The 18,360-nt window shown below is 40.4% G+C and overlaps 2 protein-coding genes across 3 annotated transcripts in view; one reads left to right on the top strand and one right to left on the bottom strand.

Moving 5' to 3' along the window:
* The window catches only part of lrp2a (low density lipoprotein receptor-related protein 2a), a 38,090-nt gene extending 23,408 nt beyond the window's left edge, over positions 1-14,682 (bottom strand). Inside the window, 23 exon segments of the mRNA XM_025063721.1 lie at positions 8-106; positions 289-528; positions 619-900; positions 986-1,123; positions 1,232-1,362; positions 1,518-1,643; positions 1,934-2,126; positions 2,672-2,875; positions 3,211-3,351; positions 3,483-3,685; positions 3,775-3,981; positions 4,451-4,674; positions 5,627-5,796; positions 6,084-6,212; positions 6,711-6,827; positions 6,921-7,064; positions 7,453-7,569; positions 7,792-7,905; positions 7,988-8,098; positions 8,523-8,639; positions 8,902-9,024; positions 9,174-9,281; positions 14,068-14,682. Coding sequence (XP_024919489.1) covers positions 8-106; positions 289-528; positions 619-900; positions 986-1,123; positions 1,232-1,362; positions 1,518-1,643; positions 1,934-2,126; positions 2,672-2,875; positions 3,211-3,351; positions 3,483-3,685; positions 3,775-3,981; positions 4,451-4,674; positions 5,627-5,796; positions 6,084-6,212; positions 6,711-6,827; positions 6,921-7,064; positions 7,453-7,569; positions 7,792-7,905; positions 7,988-8,098; positions 8,523-8,639; positions 8,902-9,024; positions 9,174-9,281; positions 14,068-14,137 — 3,508 coding nt within the window. The 5' untranslated portion in view covers positions 14,138-14,682.
* Positions 14,683-15,638: 956 nt separating this feature from the next.
* zgc:172182 (coiled-coil domain-containing protein 89) lies at positions 15,639-18,119 on the top strand. Of its 2 annotated transcripts, none has more exons than XM_025063758.1 (7): positions 15,639-15,773; positions 16,659-17,125; positions 17,280-17,407; positions 17,492-17,628; positions 17,698-17,774; positions 17,852-17,948; positions 18,032-18,119. In XM_025063758.1, exons 2-7 carry the CDS (start codon positions 16,662-16,664, stop codon positions 18,116-18,118), a joined length of 990 nt encoding a protein of 329 aa, XP_024919526.1. In that variant the 5' UTR covers positions 15,639-15,773; positions 16,659-16,661; the 3' UTR covers position 18,119. The 2 variants fall into 2 exon arrangements, with proteins under 2 accessions (XP_024919526.1, XP_008327018.1); XM_008328796.2 differs by lacking the exon at positions 15,639-15,773 and adding an exon at positions 16,314-16,528.
* The last annotated feature ends 241 nt before the right edge of the window (positions 18,120-18,360 follow it).

The following is an 18,360-nucleotide window of genomic DNA, read 5'->3' as shown; positions in this document are numbered from 1 at the left end:
TCTGCACCATCCACACAGTCCCTGTCCCCATCACAGACGTAGCTAGGGTCAATGCAGCGGTGGTCTGGACACTGGAACTGTCCTGGATGACATGTGCTACTCAGATCTGTAAAACACCAAATTTCAGACAATAAAAACTTTGGCAACTTTGACTTTGACCCTCAATTTCTACTCATCCATTATCTATGTATTCTACAGAATATTCCAGATCATTTAGAGGTAAAAAAGACACCATCCTTTTATGATCTGCCTATTGCCTAACCCTAAGACTTAGTGTGAGATACTCACGACAGTCTACTTCATCGGAGCCATCCCCACAATCATTATCAGTGTCACAGCGCCAAGTGTGAGGAATGCAACGATGGTTGGCGCAGGCAAACAAATTGGCACCACATGTTCCAGGTACTTGCGTGGGGCAGTTTCTCTCATCACTGTTATCAAAACAGTCATTGTGCCCATCACAGCGCCACCTAGTAGGTATGCATCGCTGGTTGGCACAGGTGAAAGCAGATGGAGAGCAAGTGTTGTCTGAAGAAAAGACACATCTAGTTAACAATTAATAAAGGGTTTTTCAGTTGAACCAGCAAAAATAAACAGGATTTACTAAAAAGGCTTTACTGTTAATTCCACAGTGGACTTCGTCACTGTTGTCATGGCAGTCGTCAACACCATCGCATCTGTAGCTGTTTGGTACACATTTGCCGTTGCCACAGGAGAAAGAGTTGGCTCCACACTGCAAAGTCGGGGGCTCACTGGACGGGTCCTCCACACAAGTCTGTTGGTTTGGTGACAACTTCATTCCATACGGGCAGCCACACACTCTCAGGGAGTCTGGGGCTGGAAAGCAAAAGTGGCTGCAGTCTCCATTAGGATTGGTCTGTCTGTTGCACAGATTGGACCCTGAGGCAGTGAAAAGAAATGAGTTGTCAGCAACAAGAGGCAAAAGTGCTACACGTGCTCTGTGAAGTCTATGGGGCAAACTAACCAATCTGAGTGCTGGAGCTGAAAGACTTGACATGCATAATGTGGCTGATGCCTCTTCTGATGATCACCATCTCTCCACCGTCAGTCTTACGTACACGGATTATGCCACCCAGACGCCAGTCCGTGAAATATGCATAACCTGAAGAAGCAGCACAGCACAATCTCAATCAATCTCCACCTATCCACCGCCTTACCTCATGTTGTGGAGTGAGCAAAGGATTTGTGGAAATATTTAATGTCTTACTACCTTCAAAAATGGTCAGGCCAAATGGATGGGAAATCTGGGATATGCGGTCCAGAGATAGTCTGTTTGTACCATCGAAATTGCTGTGCTCAATTTTGTCAAAGAAGGCGTCCACCCAATACAGACGCATTGCACTGTGTGGAGATAAAAGTAGTGAAATAATTGCAAAAGAGAGATTTAAAAAAAAGAGATCAGTCAAAACAGTCACAAATCGTATGTGGAAAAAGCTTAAGTGTGTGGTCAGGAAGATGTAGTCCAGCATTGTGGGGCTGCAGCTCCTTTGACTCACCTCCAGTCAATTGCTAGGCCATTTGGCCAGCCAAGAGTAGTGTTCACAATAGGCTGGGCATGAGAACCGTCGCCCCATGCCCTCATTATTTTTGCTGGACGATACCAATCAGTCCAAAAGATATAGCTGTTGTAACAGAATGCATGAGAATTATTTGACAGAAATTTAATTTTGCAGAATAATCTGATATTACTTTAAAGACTGTAGTACATATGATATAGTTCATATTTAAAAATATTTTTGAGGGCAAATAGGCAAAAGGTTAAGGAATGTGGTGTGTTAAGTAAGAATAATTACTACTGAATGTGTTTTAAGTTAATGTTTTAATGTAAAAAAGGCTGGATTGTTTGTGTTTGAAGTTAACAAAATTTCTATTTTCTGTTTAAACAGAAACTTTTTATCCTAAAGTAAATTACCCAATCAGAGGATGCACCACAATGGCCCTGGGGTTGTTCAGGTTCTGTATGATGGTTCTCCTGGATTTATCTGCAACCTTCATGACAGATATACTTCTGTATCGAGGGTCAGTCCAGTAGAGGTTTTTTGAGATCCAGTCATAAGCCAGGGCCTCCACTCCTTCCACCCTATTGGCTGCCAATACCTCCCTGCCTGTCGGAAGAAAGGAGTCACACCAGGGTTTACCACTGAGATGAAAGAAAGACCTGTTTAAATAAGTAGGCTGTAAGCTTGCATTTCCTCCCTGTGGAGCCGACAGAAATAACTAGAGCAGCTGTAAAACTGCATCAGTGGTCGGCAGCAGCTCCTGGATTATCATATTAGTGACTACTCACAGTTAATGTTACATTTTTTTCTACTATCAAAACTGACTGACATAACAGCCTTTGATGAACCCACTATTTTCACTATTTTGTGATAGTATTGAAAAGCAAGTTAATTTTTCACTGTCCACATTCATGTCCCTTCACTCCCCATTGTACCAGCCGGCCCCATCAGGTCCTCCCTTAACTCCCTGTATAAGCCAGACTGAATCACATGGTTGAGCTCTGTGGTAAGAAAGAAACTATACAGGGATGTAAGCAGAGTGGAAATGCTGTAAAATATCTTAGCTGCTTGAAATACTTCAACCACCCGACAGCCTGTCGTTTTCTAATTCCTCAACTGCGTTTTGCTTCAACAAGAGACACGGAGCTCACCTGTCCCGTCTACTTTCTGTTTGTAGATAATGTCTTTAGATGTGTCCGAGAAGAAGATGGAATCGTCCTCGGCACTAAAATCCACCCCAACAAAGTAGGAAGGGGCTCCAGTGATGGGCAGGATGATGTCTTCCTGTGTGGAGAGGTTGAAGGGGATTCCTCTCACAGCCAGCTGACTGGAGAACAGCAGAAACTGGCGGACAGCTGTAAGAGAACAGCAGAAACTGGCGGACAGCTGCAAATAGAACACAGACAAAGAAAAAAGTTGTGATATATATTCAGCTTCTGCTTTCTTAACCACCAAGCTACCACTGCCCCCTACAATACAAGTTATAGGTATAATAAAGGTTTCTTTGTCCTACCACTGCCCCCTACAATACAAGTTACCAGGTATAATAAAGGTTTAAATAAAGGTTTCTTTGTGTCTGTATCTGGCCTGCATGACTGCTGTCATTGGCTACAGCTTCCTCTGCCACCCCATAAATGAATCAACCACACATGAAAGATTATGACTCATCAAGAAACATTTTACAAATTACCCAGGCATCGCTTTCCATCAGCGTGCAGGTCATATCCCATGCGACATTTGCAGCGATAGCCAAGTCCACCGTTGTCACTTCTGTGACTGAGAACACAGATCTGCTCACACCCACCTCTGTCTACCATGCAAGGGTTTGGTACTGGAGGAAAAAAAGAAGCGGGAGTTTATAAAATGAGCATCTGGGTAAAGTTACATGTGGCCACTGCAGCATGAAGTGTAAGAAGTATGAGATTGGTGAGCTGTGTCTCGGCCACTCCACAGCTTACTCACCGTGCGGCTGTTTTAACTGATGTATTACTGCAACTCCGTGTGGAGTCTGAGCTGAACTGTAAACAACCCTAGGACTGCGGTCAGTGAACTTGTTGGCTTTCATCACAGCCATCCTGGTCCAGTCAGTGAAGTAGACACTATGCTCAAACAAACTGATGCTGAAAGGGTGTGGGACCGCAGCCCCTCCATGGACGACTGTTTTCCTGTTGTGAGGACAAAGAGAAGACACTGTATGAAACTCACCACGTCGGTGGATAAGGAATTAAAATGTTTTTGTGAAAGAAATATTTACCTGTGAAGACCATCATATGTGGCAGTTTCAATGTAGTCATAGCGACTGTCAACCCAGTAGATGCGCTTGGCCTCGATGTCCAGTGTGACCCCAGCAGGCCAACCCAGTTTAGTTCTGACAATACCATATCTGTTGGTACCGTCCATGAACGCTCGCTCCAGGCCTGGCTGACCATTTAGAGCCTCCCAGTCTGAGAAGAACATATACCTGTGAAAAGAGAGGAAATATATATTTTGTTTAAACATATTCTCAATGCGATTTTACATCTTATTTGTGTCAATTTTAATCAGTTCTACACTGATCTTTGACCAACGGTTTTTCAGCAAACGTTCATATTTATGCAACAAATAATATTTTAATAATATTAGTGCAGACTATACAGACTACTGTTATTATGCAACAGTAAAACAGAAAAACCAATGAAGTCAGAAAAATAAAATACATTATTATTTCCCTATGGGCAATTTATTATTAACTACCATCGTCTCCCACATTCTAATTATTCTACCCGAAAGTCTCTCTCTCTCTGTCTCTCCCCCTCTATCTTTCTCTCTCTCTCTCTTCATCTATAACACACACACGCACATACACACACACCCTTGTTCCATGCCAGTGGAGCATGTCAGATACAGTACATGGGGTTCTGGGTTGGATGGACACCAGGAGATGTGCTTACCCAACAGTGGGGTCCACGGCCAGTCCTCTTGGGTTACCGAGGTTCTGAGTGATGAGTGTGACCCTGTTCCCTCCATCAAAGTCCACCATGTCAATCCTGTTGACACTGGACTCCACCACATACAGTTTATTGTTAATCCAATCCACGGCCAGGTTCTCAGGATAGTCGACTGATACATTTAAAACCACTTGCAGGTTGGAGCCGTCCATATCGACAGAAAACACCTGAAGATGAAAATAACACATGGATCGTAAGGTAATAAATGTTGTGTCTTTTCATTAAAAAACTTCAGTCTGACACTCCTTTTCTACAGCAGACATTTTCACATAATACACTCGGAGCAGCACAGGTGTTACTGACAGCACTAAGGAGGCCGACATTCAGTTCGAGTGTCCTTGTAAAACATCACCTGATCAGTTCGCCAGCACCAACACAATATCTATTTATTTTCTCTTCTACATGTATAACGTTTTTACATGACGTTAAATATAGTTGCAGTGAAAAAGGGGATTGTGGTAGCACTAAGGCTGCTCAACTGAAACCTTGGCACCAAACAGCTGGCTAGAGGGACTCTGCTCTAAGTAGCTGAGCTGCCTTTGAAATACAACCCAGGTGTCTAAAGAGGAGCATTTTCAGCTGTTTCAGGAGAAACTGAAGATGTGGACGCGGCCTAATAGTGTGACCTCTCAGGTGCATTCACATGCCCTGCCAGTGCTCCCCATACTTTTAATCCAAAATACTGCGGCAACAGTGGCTAATAAACACCAGAGTCAGAGACCTGCAACCAAAGCAGAAGCAGTGGTTGCAGTAGTTTAACCACAGAGCAGACAAACGTGAGCTGAACAAAGAGGTTTTCAAAGGATGCCAGTAGATATACAGTACAGAGCTGCTGAAAACAAATACAGCCTGATTACTTCAGACACGATCAAGTTACAAAAATTACTCACTGGTATGTGAACATCATATCAGTATATCAGACAGGTTTCAAGATTAGGCCATTTGAATTCCATTCCTCATCTACCTCTACCTTCATTATGGCTCAGCCATGCTGGAGCCAGCAGCCATCTCATTATTATGGTATTAGGGTTACAGATATTTCTTAGGATAATCACAACAATTAAGTTTAGTCCAACTTCAGTGCGGTAACAGTAACAGATATAATTGGTTAAAAAATACCTTATTCTGAATGGTATCAGTCCAAAAGATCCTGTGCAGATTGTAGTGGAAGTCCACTCCAACTGCAACCCCTCTGTTCTGAGAGTGAACCAGAGTTCGTAGACTGTTGCCATGAATGTCTCCAATTAACAGGTCTCTGCCATTAGAAAATATCAAGGAGGGAATTCCAGCTGAAAAGAGAACAACACACGGTTGTTGGAATTCCAGCTGAAAAGAGAACAACACAATGCATAAGGTTGTTAGAGTCTTCAGGATAATACCAAAAAAATCTGTTTTTTACAGGGGATTCTGATTGGAATAATAACTGAATGTTACAAACAGTAATGAACGAACTAAATAGGCTAAAGCCTCTAACGGAAAAAGTACAACAAGAATAAACAAATAAACAATTATGTCATTTTAATTCTAGACAAACATGTCAAACAAAAGATGTTCCAACATGTGAAATGACACCTACTGGAGACGTCGGCTCGACAGTATCTGTGCTGCTCCAGTGTGTAGCCCTCTCGGCAGCTACAGCGATGGGAGCCAATGCGGTCTTCACACAGCTGGTCACACACACCCCACATTGTACAGTCGTCGAAATCTTCGGTGTAATCACAGATAAAGCAGAAGATGAGTGAGAGCAGACTGTCAGAATGTCAGTTACATAAGAAAACTCAATTGTGATCTAAACAAATCCCTGTTTTTGCAGTACACTGAAGTTTATTCGGGACTTCTGTACAAAGACAAGGCCATCCAATCAGAAAAGGATAATTCCAAGAAGAAGGACAAGGCCATCCAATCAGAAAAGGATAATTCCAAGAAGAAGAACAAGGCCATCCAATCAGAAGAGGACAACGTTTGCGTGCACAACTCTGTTACGCTCAGGGAAAGATAGTTGGTCAGATTTTGTGAACTGACATCTTATGTTGTTTATCAGGGGTACGTAGATCTGACTCAGAGCTCTGTAACTGCCTATTTTGCTGAATCTTTAATAAACACGAGTTAAGCCTAAAACTCTTCTCCTATTGCCTAGAAGAACACAAGGGATCTGACTCACACATAGAGAAATTTCAGTAGAATGAGCAGAATCCAACAGTACCTATGCAGGAGCGACTGTCATTCCTGACAATGTATCCAGAGGGACACGAACAAATTCCACCATCAGGGGAAGCATGGCAGTGGTGCTCACAGCTCAAAGAAGAACATCCCCAGAAGCCTGGAAAAAGAAAACATGGAAGGTCAATACAACACCTGGGGGTCTGACGTGCTGCAACACCAGATATTTGGGATACATTTATCTAAATCTTACTGCAGTTGCGTCCTGCAGTGGTGTTGCTTTCGTCCTCTCCATCAGGACAGTGTGCTGTCCCATCACACAGCTGATCCAATGGGATGCACAAGCCAGAGGACGGACAGGGCCACTCTCCTGGGTAACACTCTCTCACCACATTATCTGTACATTAAACCAACTTGTTATTACCTGTGCATCTTTAGACCCCTCCTCATATATAAATCACAACACACTGGGAAGTTGGGACAGTCATTGAGTGAGAGGGAGTGGGGGGGGTTTGAAGGGGTTATGTGGGTGCTGCTGCAGCCCATCCTCTAAAAAAAACACACTTCACAGCCATGTAAAGGAATTCTAAAGCACTTTGGGGGGGGGGCTGTGTGCCACAAAGAAGCATTTGAATAGCACACTTAAAGAAGCACAGGCACCGTGTCTTTCTGGCCTGATACGACTGCAGAGACTAGAGGTAAATCTGGTCTTTAGGGTGAGTGAGAGAGAGAGAGACAGAGAGAGAGAGAGAGAGAGAGATATTTTGATTTCCATGTATCCATACCACAGCCTTTTTCATCAGCATTGTCTTCACAATCGTCCTCTCCATCACAAAGCCACACTTGATGGATGCAGCGTCCACTGGGGCAGGTGAAGTAGTTTCCTCTGCATGTAGGGTATGCTGAAAGTGAAACAGAGAGAACTTGTACATCCAAATAAAAAGATGAAGCATTGTATTTGTCATTCATCAGGTTTAAGAGTATGTTTGGTTTTACTACAGAAAAGGATGACACACGTGGACCAGAGTCTACGTCGGTGGTTCCCAAGCTTTTTTTGGGTGTGACCCCATTTTTACATCACAAATTTCTGGGCCCCAAAGGTTGAAAAACACTGGTCTACATACTGCAGTTCAGCTCATCACTTCTGTCCCCGCAGTCGTCGTCATGGTCACAGACGTAGCGTAGAGGAACACACACTCCGTTATGACATTGGAAGCGACCTGGGTCGCATTGCTGTGCTACAGAGAACAGAGCAGAAAAAAAATTGGTAATGATCATGAAAAAAAAAGTTTTTTTTTTTAAAGGTGACTGATTTCTTACTGCAGTTTGCCTCATCAGAGCCGTCGCGACAGTCCATTATCTGGTCACATCGCTGAGTGTGGTTGTAGCAGGATCCATCAGCACACTTCAGCTGTGCACACTCGGGGTAATCTGAAAGATTGAATCATCAATGGGGAGACTGTACGATATGCCACCAAATCTGCCGGACCACAGTGTTCTTTTCTGTATTTTGGTGTGTAGAGCTGAGGGAAGTGGAAAGAATTAAGGAGGAAACTTTTACAGCCACCTCTTCACAAATGGGCAGTTACTGGGGCATGCCTTATGCAATTGTGAGATTACCACAGTGTGCAGTGCAGTGAGTCTACCATGTCGGGACAATAATGGCATAGCAGCTGAACTTCAGCTTGACTAATCCACCAAGGAATCTGCAATCAACCTTTGACAACAAGACGCATATTGTAGCCCATTCTGTCAGTCAGCGAACGTCTTAATCTGAACTAATTGATTAAAAAGCCACATGAGACTCACAGTGAAGGGAAAGAAGAAAAAAAAATAAGCCCTGAAGAAAACTTACGGCAGTTTCTCTCATCAGACCCGTCTGAGCAGTCCACTGTGTGGTCACACCGGTATTCCTCTGGGACGCACGCCCCGTTACTGCAGCTGAACTGGCCACTGGCACACGTCCGTCCAGCTGCCCGTGGCAATATGTAGGTAAGACAAGTAAGAACAGCTCAGGTCAAATTGTTTTTGTTTGATACCTTTACTGGTTCACATTCCTAAAAACAAATTTAATGGACCATGTCCTTTAGGGTGATAGTGACTGATAGAAGACGTTGGTATTTTACATTGTTTTACTGTGTAAAACACTGCAGGCTACATCAGACTTAAAAAAGACTATGTAACTAAACAAAGGGTATTAACTTATCATTACTGATACTGTGAAACACACTCACGACAGTGGTGTCTCTCATCTGATCCGTCCTCACAGTCTTCCTCATCATCACACACCCACACATTTGGGATACACTCGCCGTCACTTAAACACTGGAAATGACTGGAATCACATGTCAGCTGAGCTGTGGGAAAGAACAAGGAAATAATTAATGTAAATCTCTGTATCTTCTCAAAAGTATAAACATGTGTGTATTATTATGACAGAAATATTTAAATCTTATTTTGCTTTATCTTTAATTTTGGTTGATTGAACTTCTGGTTGTAAACTCACGGCAGTCATGTTCATCAGAGTCATCCACACAGTCTGATGTTCCATCACAGTGCCAGCTTCCAGGGATACATCTGCCCGTTCCACAGCGGAACTGCCCGGAGTCACATCCTGCACACAGTGTAAAAGATAGTTACAAAAACATGTTAAAACTATGAACTTGATGCCACCACCGGAGTCACATCCTGCACACAGTGTAAAAAATAGTTACAAAAACATGTTAAAACTTTGAACTTGATGCCACCTTCAAATAGGCTCCAAAACCTTGTGTGAATATAGATGTCTATATATATATATATATAAATATATATGTCTATTTTTTTTTATTTTATTTCCACCTGGTCTTTTCATTAGCTCTGTCTGAGGAGAGAGGTTACTTAAACACCCTATAGGGATGACTTCCCCTGATGAAGCCCACAGCTAAGACGGTATCATTGGAGACATGCGTGCCAGCCATCCTCCCGACAGTTACACAACCTTCTCTGCTCTCATCCCCAGCCTCCTTTTGATGTTCTCATTGAGTGGCATCTGTAGAGATAAGGTGCTACCACTCTACCTTCCCTGACGTTCTCCAGGGGAGATTGATTCAGGCAGCATAGTTTAGTGGCTGGTCCTGTCCAGCCTGAAACATAATTGAAATAAATAGTGGTACTGAGTGGTACCACTACCACTGCAATCCAAATTCTTCATCAGACAAGATGTTAGGTGGTGATTGGTGGTGCACGCCTGGGGTGGTGAAGGGTGGAGTAGAGCGTGGTGGGGGGGTTGATCTGTCTATTCCATTATATCAAACAGGCACAACCAACTGCCCATTAAAATGATGAAATGATCTGAGTCTGACATCAGAGTTCTAGATCTATTTAAATAAACACAGGGGCAACCTGTATATTTTTCCCTTTCGTTCTTTCTTTCTTCCATTTGATGTCAAAAATAAATGAATGACAAATATTTATGCAAAATGTGAATGACTTCATAATTATAAAAGAAAACATTTTAAAATAAGCTTTTTCATCTAAACTTTCTTTATCCTGGCATAAAAAAGTGCTAAGGAAAAGAACAATTTTTGACCAAACCAGAGTTTATAAAAATCCTGCATTTATCACCCAGTACAACAGGTTGTATACTTAACTCCTGCAGCAGCAATCCAAGAAGCAAACCGTTTTTCCTACTCAGTTTACTAATGATAAAATTGCCCACAATCAGCTCAAAGGAAGTCTTTGTTGCAAAGCAGTGATCCCAGAGGTTTCAGCATCATCTATAGCCTGGCAACAGATAAATGCTGCATATGCTACAGCAGAAGTAGAACGAAATGAATGAAAATGTTCGTTCGTGGGTGGCTTGCGTAAAACTAAAATTAACAAACAGTCAAAAGGAGAAGAGGTCACAACTTTGTCTTGTTTAAGTCATTCTGTTTTTCTAATGAAATGTAGCAACCGCTAAAAGACTCTGAAAGATGAATATTAATTTAGTTACTGCTTTTTTCACAGTTTCAAACCATGAACTCTGAGACACAGGTCACCAACCACCGTGCCGAGGTACAGTACCAGGTCACAGATTCTTTACAGCGCCTAAATCAGTAGCAGTTTTTTCGTGCACCAGTAAGTTTTTAAACTAACATTACTAAACCTTAGTAAAAAACACACGGCACTTGTTTAAAAACTAGAGAAAGCTAATGATGAGACAGTAGAAGTCTCCAAAACTGCCATAAAAAAGAAAACACCAAGAGCACTGCTTACATCATAGGTCTTCATCATATTATCATTCTTTCAAAATATATTACATCAGTTATATTGTTGTGAATGATAATAGTATATATATACATATACATATATATATGATGAACTTTATTGTGTAGAACCCAGGCTGCAGGAGGGGTTCACATACAGCCAGTATTTCCTGTCAGTGTAGCTTCTGGGAAAGGTGACAGAGACACTGTAGCTGGACCGTACTCCACCTCCTGTGTGAGTTCTCCTTACACTCTGACAGCATGGCCTCTGTAACTCTGCTGTAATCCTCAAATTTCTTTGTTAATTTTGTCAGAAGGGCAAATGCACTAATGAGTGTCTTGTCCAGGTCTGATGACAGGTTTTTTTTCTAATTGCGTTTGAGTTCAGCGTTTTGTGTTGTTTTTTTTTTTTACATAGTGTTATTCTTCCTTTACAACTTTCCTAATTAGCAACTTAAACCCACAGCAGGAGAGGGCAGCGCACTATCCATGATAGACGCCCTACTATGGCTCAACAAAGAGGAGCAGTAGAGGAATTTTCATTAGAAAGAACCCCCTCCCACCCACCCAAATGCCCTAGACCCCACTGTGAAATTACAATGGCACAAAAGAGGTGCCAGCGGTGCTGTGAACTCATAACTGAAGTTGTCACCACAAAAGTACCACTTTGGAGATGTACATGGAGGAACATGGGTGCAGGAGGGTTCACTTCCTGTGATAAGGTAAAAAGGAAGTGAAACATAAGCCCCCCACCCCTTCTCGTGGCCACCCATTAAGGAAACCTGGGCTCTACTTCTGACACGCTCTTTCTTGTCAGGCACGGGGGGCCTGATGATGTCATCGAGCTTTCATCAGCGCTGTCTTGTTTTGGTGCAGCAAATAAACGGCTGTGGTGAAAAGTGGTTAGATGAACGACCCCTGGCAGTGCCCAGCCAAACGTCTGTGCTGTCAAAGCGCAGTGATGCTGCCCATTTCATATGGAAATCAATGCAGCAGTATGCAGGCCATTGGCAAACAAGTGACTTTGGCTCTTAGTGCTACAAACAAAACAGTGAAAACCTGAGGGGCCTTGGCAGAGGTTGGGGCTAAAAACAACAAGGACACAAGGCAAGGAATAAAGTTTAGGTGTGGAACAAACTGAAGAATATTTACCAAATTTACCAAGTCAATGTGAGAAGTAATTTTTGAATGAATTAAGCCCTTAAGTGAAACATCATTGGGTTTTTTCTTGAAGCTTCTAACTCTTTCTAGACTACGTACTCCACGTCTGTAACCTTGAATCTCTGTAACTTAGGCCAAGGTAACTAAAGGAAAAGAACAGATTTGTGCCAAATGCATTCTTTTTTTTCTGAGGCTTTGCTGTTACTGTTGCACAAGGATTTAGGCTCTTATACTGGAAAGAGGCGTGAGTTTTACTGTGCACATGCTAATACACATTTTTTAGATTCAAACATTCAATCGGGGCAACATACCTGATCAAACATATAAAAAAATAATTTACAAGTACACAAAAAAGTACATTACAGTTTAGGCCCGCTGAAATTTAATATGTTTTTGTTTTAGAATTATACATTTATGTCAAACTTTTTTATAATACTGGAAAAATCTCTTTCAGTATTTAAATTTTTTTGGACAAAAAGATGTGATTTTTTTTGGAAAACACAAAACTAACAACTATATTTGTATATATATATATTCAACAATAATGAATATGAAATGTTAATCCATATTTATTCTGTATTCATCATCCTTTTTTATATAAAGGTAATAATTAATTTTTGTGAACATAACAAGAGTTCAAGGGCCAAAGATTTGGTTTAAGGACAACTTAAACCACTGACAAAACATGTCAGGATCAGCATTTATGGCATATGACACTTAACAAATCAGCTATTAATGCCAGGGTCAGCAATTTGAAGCAGTTTCAAGGCCAAGTCCTGGATAATTTGTTACAGGAAACTTGTGGAAGAAACAATTATTAAGTTTTGTTATTTTGGTTAGAGATTAAGTGTCTGCGCTACTCAAAGGGAAACTAGAGATTTAAACGATTTGTAATCTTACCAGAATATTCCAACTATATTTACATGACACAATTACCCGGGCAGCATGTTTGTATTTACCAAATGGTGAGTTCTACATCTAGTTGGCACTTAACCTTGGCCAGCATTGAGGCAATGTGCAGGCAATTGAGGCAATTAATAGTAAATGCCAGAGTCATATTGTTTATTCTATGTTTGGCAAGTAAAATGCTCCTTTCTGGGAACTGTCTGACACAATAACAATACCAACAAAGGTTTATGTTTATTTTTAAATAGGGTAAATAACCGCAACATTTTTATAGTTCCTGGTAAAAGTTTTTTTCCTCTAACACCTCCTCAGAAATGATTCCATTCTGCAGAACCTGCGGTGTAATTAGTAACTTGATTCACACTAAGGAGCTTACAATCTAAGGGTTGAGCAAAAAGAAAGCAGATTACAATGTGAGAAGCAGGATCCAGCTGGGACACAAACAAACAGTGTAGCCAAAGATGTCCAGTAATAAAGAGCAGCATCAGAGTATTTTCAACATCCATCTGATTGTATGTGTGAATTTAACTCATCTTCGTTTATATTTTGGTTTAAATCAGTACTATTTCTACGAAACCGGCTCCAGTGAGCGGGGTTTGTACCAGTAGCTCTCAGTCCTCACAGATTGTCTGTAAGTCACATGCTCTTTACGGTTACCTAGCAACAGTAAAGCTCAGGCAAAAGTTCCTCAGGAGAACTTCCAATCTGTCTGAGGAGGGCTTTGTGCCTAACCTTTAGAGTAACCCTATGTGGTAAAACGTTTTAGGCTTTACAGCCAAAACTGCCTCACTTTGTGGCCAGGACTTAATGGGTGGAGGATATTGTGTAGCTCCAATAAAACAAAGACTCTCTGGATCCACAACAAGGCTGTGTGTGTGTTGTTGTTGTTTTTTTATAGATTCAATTGGCTGTGTGTGTGTTGTTGTTGTTTTTTAATAGATAATTAAATTCAAGAAATAGGAATTATTTATTACTGTCTTTGTTTATCTGAAGTGGTTGGTTCGGATGCAGCAACAAGTGCAGTGAGTGGAGGAGTGGAGCCTCTGACAACCCGAGTGAGGATAGAAAATGAAGTAAATTGAATAAATAAATCACAGCACTTACCCTCAGAGTGGCACCACCTCACACCGCATAAGAAGATGAGGAGAAGTTCGAGAAGCGATGCTCTCCACATTCTGGCTGCTCCGTCCAGCTCCGCTGTGCAGATGGAGGAGCTGTGGAGGACTCGTCCTGAGATGCTGCTGCTCTCCTACGTCTCTCCTTCTTGACCCGCTAGTTGATGAAAAGGGGCGTGGACAAAGGCCAGGAGAACCTCTCCCCCAATCCGGTCTCGGCCCTACGGATAAATAAATCCCTCCTTGGCCCCGGAATCTGCATAATGCCACGCTGCTTCTGCCGACCAAGAGCCACAGTCCCAAACACACTAGTGGCTGCTTTGATTCTCCAAAGTTACTCTGTGGGGCAAATGTTTGGAGCAATTTAGGAACACTAAAACTTAAAACACATTACATCTGTTTGTTTTAAATGTAAAACATTTAAAGTTATGGAACAAAAACTGTGGTTATAATTATGTAATTATAATTACCAGATTAGAAAGTAATATAAATCCAAGAAATAATTGACAGAAATACGGGTTGAAACATCACAATTGCAAATTAAAAGTGTAATAAATAAAAAAGATGTCAGTGTATGTATCTGTACAGTCACACGAAACTTGAAAAAAGTTATTAAGTAAAGATTATAAGATAAATGGTTAGCTTTCACGTGAATTACATGAGAATGTCATGTAAGTAATTTTTAATAAACCGCCACAACTACAAGCTTCAAACGATAGAAGTTTATATTACTTTATAAGTTAAAAAAATCGAATTTACGACATTCAAATCGAAATCACGAGATAAAATCAGAAATTAAAACGTCGATAGTTTGCAAAGAAAGGACCGCGAATCTACAATTCAACAATGAGATTGAAGTTAAATGACAAAAGAAAACGTCGAAATCATAAGCTACGAAAACAACCTCTCCAGTTAACGTCTCAAAGTCCAACTTAAAAAAAAAATCATAGGTGACAAAACGCCATACCTTGAAAACAAAAATGTTCTAAATCTGAGGTGGAAAAATAACAAGAGAAAATCAAAGAGTTATTAAGTCGAAACTATGGGATAAAATGTAAATATAGTAGCATAGAAATAGCCCCTGCTAAACAATTATTGCACATAGCCTAGCTTATAATACCTTAAATGATGGATTTCTAATCTCACCATTTTCTCTCTATTAAAAATATGTTATATATTTGACCGAGTAAGAACTAAAAAAAATTAACCAACCAAATGATACTCCTAAACCGGTTTTAAGAAATTATTAAATCTGAAATTGTTCTTTTTACGCGCTGGAAAACAAACTCGGACTGGGATCGGCCTGCCTCAAAAGCGGCTCAACATCGCCCTCGTGAGTCCGTTACATTATTATTATCGTTAAATTCCTAGTTCAAACTTGGTTACCATTCATAAGGTTATTTGAGTGACAATTTGAAATTTTAAAAGATTTTAAATTATCAAACAATAAATCTATTCTTTACAAAAATAAATAAATAAGGAAACTCCACATAGCTGCAAACAGGTCACAGGTGGCACTGTCGCAAAAAAGGAACCATAAAATGTTTGAATTGTTGTCATTAGCGACCAATCAACTAAACCCTGGGGCAGTTGAACATTACGGATATCCGCAAAATAATTTTATTTTCTGGATTTACAGAAAAATGCTGAAATTTCACAGCAACACATAATGTGTGTGCATTTCACTTTTTGCTGGTGAGTCTGACTTTTAAGTGTAAAATCTCTGTTACATTTCATGTAAAATTAATATATATCATTTCGTGCACAGTACTATCTTTGCAATGAATTATATTTTGCCGTAACATTTAACTACTTGCACGTATTCTAATAATGTATCCAATTACAAAGATTTCCCAACTACTTCACCGTGTTTATTTACATGTTTATTACTTCATTCATTGCTTCTGAGATTCTGTTATTGATATGATTTAAAATATGTTATATATAGTGAAAAAAATGACATTAGAATGAAAAAAAATGACATTAGAATGAAACAAGGGCTTTGTGCAAAGTAATTCTATTGTTGTCTTATTAGCATTTCAAATCTCAAACAAGACTAAACCCCACCAGAGTTTGTGTGGGATTTTTTATCAATATCAACAATGAACACTAGTTTTATTAACAGTTCTCCAAGAAATTAATAGGAAGAAAAAAAAACTGTCACTGCCTTTTATCCAGCTGTGCTGATGAAAGGATTTCATTAGAATCAGTGTTCACCTCTGTGCCTTTTAATACAAATGAATACCAAGAGGAAAAAAAACTCACCAATGGTAGAGTTTCTAAATAAGTATCACTGATGTATTAAAGTACAGTTTTACCTGCCAACCAATACATCAAGTTAACGCATCTGGAGAAGGAATTGGAAGTTGATTCCTGTAAAAAAAAAGCAAATAAAATAACATTTTGTAATCATTTAACACAAGGCTGATAACATCACAATGAACCAAGAGGTATGCAGGTTTAAAATACTTTAAAAAGTATGGAGTTTGTAGATAGTATAAAGATAGTATAAAAATAAAATCTGTCTACCAGAGATAACCTAAACTTCAAGGTAGCCTTAAATTCCCTTTTTCCCATCAGGAAATGGACAACATTCAGAGGTCAACAGAAAGACTTCTAAACCTTTCTGGGGAGGGTGTGTCAGAGACACTGCGGTCCAGGATAGATGAACAGTCGAGTCTCATCTCCATACTGAAAAAGAAATCCGATGAGTTGCTTCATCGGTGCCAAGCTTTGGAAAATGTCAACACGACACTGGAGGAGAAAATAACAAACTACCAGGAGGAACTGGAGGCCAAGAGCAGGAAAGAGAAGTTGTTGGAGAAGAGATTCACAGAATTAGCGACCAACACACAGTCCATTATTTCCTTCATGAATGAATACAAAAACGAGAACGCCACGTTGAAGGCTGAAAATAAACAGCTGCAGCTTGAAAACAACACCCTTTTCTCTCAGAAGTTGCAAGACAAAGAAGGAGTCGTTCAACAACTGAAGCAAGAAATTAAACTGGTCACGGAGGATTCTACAGTAAGAGAAAAAGTCTTCAAGTAAGTTAATCAACAGATGGACAACAAGATCCTTGGTGGTCATTGGTTATTATGTAAAGAGTGAATTTAATTGAATGGGTAGATTGAATATTCTTGGAATTTACTACTGCGTGTCATCGCTTGACTGACAGTGTATTCATCATTAATGTTTTAGGGAGAAATTAGCAGAGTACCAGTCAAAACTGGATGAAACCACTCAGCAACAAGTCATGGAAGTGTCCCTCCTTCATCAGCTGCATGATGCCCAGCAACAGCAAAATGAAGCTGTGGAGACAAGTAAAGGTAGGGAGACCACGCAACACAAAGTCCTGCAAAAATGTAAGTCCTCACTTTTGAAAAACAAATCAAATCCTTCCTTCACATCAGGCTTAAAGTTGGAATTAGAAAGAGCTGAGGAGAAGTTTGCTTTGAAGGAGATGGATCTGAGGAAAACCATAGCAGGCCTGGCAGAAGAGAAGAGCAAAATCTTATCCCTGTCCATGGAAAGAGCTCGAGTGATACAGGTAATACAATGTTTGCCCTTTGTCCTGAATTTGTCCACTTCATGTGCAAACAAATGTGTTTGAACACAGGTGAAACAGGAGGAACTCCAGCATTTGAAGAAAAGATGGAAAGAGGAGAGAAAAACCATAATTCAGGCAGATGAAAGGTAGTTTAGAAAGGTTTTGTTTTTTTTTTACTGCACATCTGAGTAAAAAATAACATTTATCTTTGTCTGTGACCTAGTGTCAGGTTGGCAGAAGCTTCAAACACAGCCGTTGCAGTGAAGAACCTGCAGCGTAGTCTCAGTGAAACCACCCTCAAGTATGAGAGGCTTAAAAAGGTTTGTTAAAACTGTTGTTCTGGAAAAAATGTCTAGACTGAAAATACTTTATACAATATGTTTTTTTTTCTTTAATTTAATAGGACTTTGAAGCCTTCAAGGAACACAGCTGCAGACTCCTCACACAGGAGAGAGAACTAAATAAGAAGCTACGACAAATAACAGGCTAAACCTGAGGCCCTTCTTCGATGTGCATTAAGAATACGACAAATAACAGGCTAAACCTGAGGCTTATGTACCGTCACATCCACCAGATGATGCCCTTCTTAGATGTGCATTAAGAAGTACAATCTGTAGATTCTTAATTCACCTTAATTGTATTGACAAAGGGAGCAAAAGGTGAAAGATAATACTGGATGACCAAGATAAATTGTAAAAACCTTAGGGAATCAAGATCAGGCATAAAAGGATC

Source organism: Cynoglossus semilaevis, chromosome 16 (genome assembly GCF_000523025.1).
Source record: "Cynoglossus semilaevis isolate Cse_v1.0 chromosome 16, Cse_v1.0, whole genome shotgun sequence".
NCBI classification, from domain to species: domain Eukaryota; kingdom Metazoa; phylum Chordata; class Actinopteri; order Pleuronectiformes; family Cynoglossidae; genus Cynoglossus; species Cynoglossus semilaevis.
This window is presented reverse-complemented; position numbering and strand designations above follow the sequence as displayed.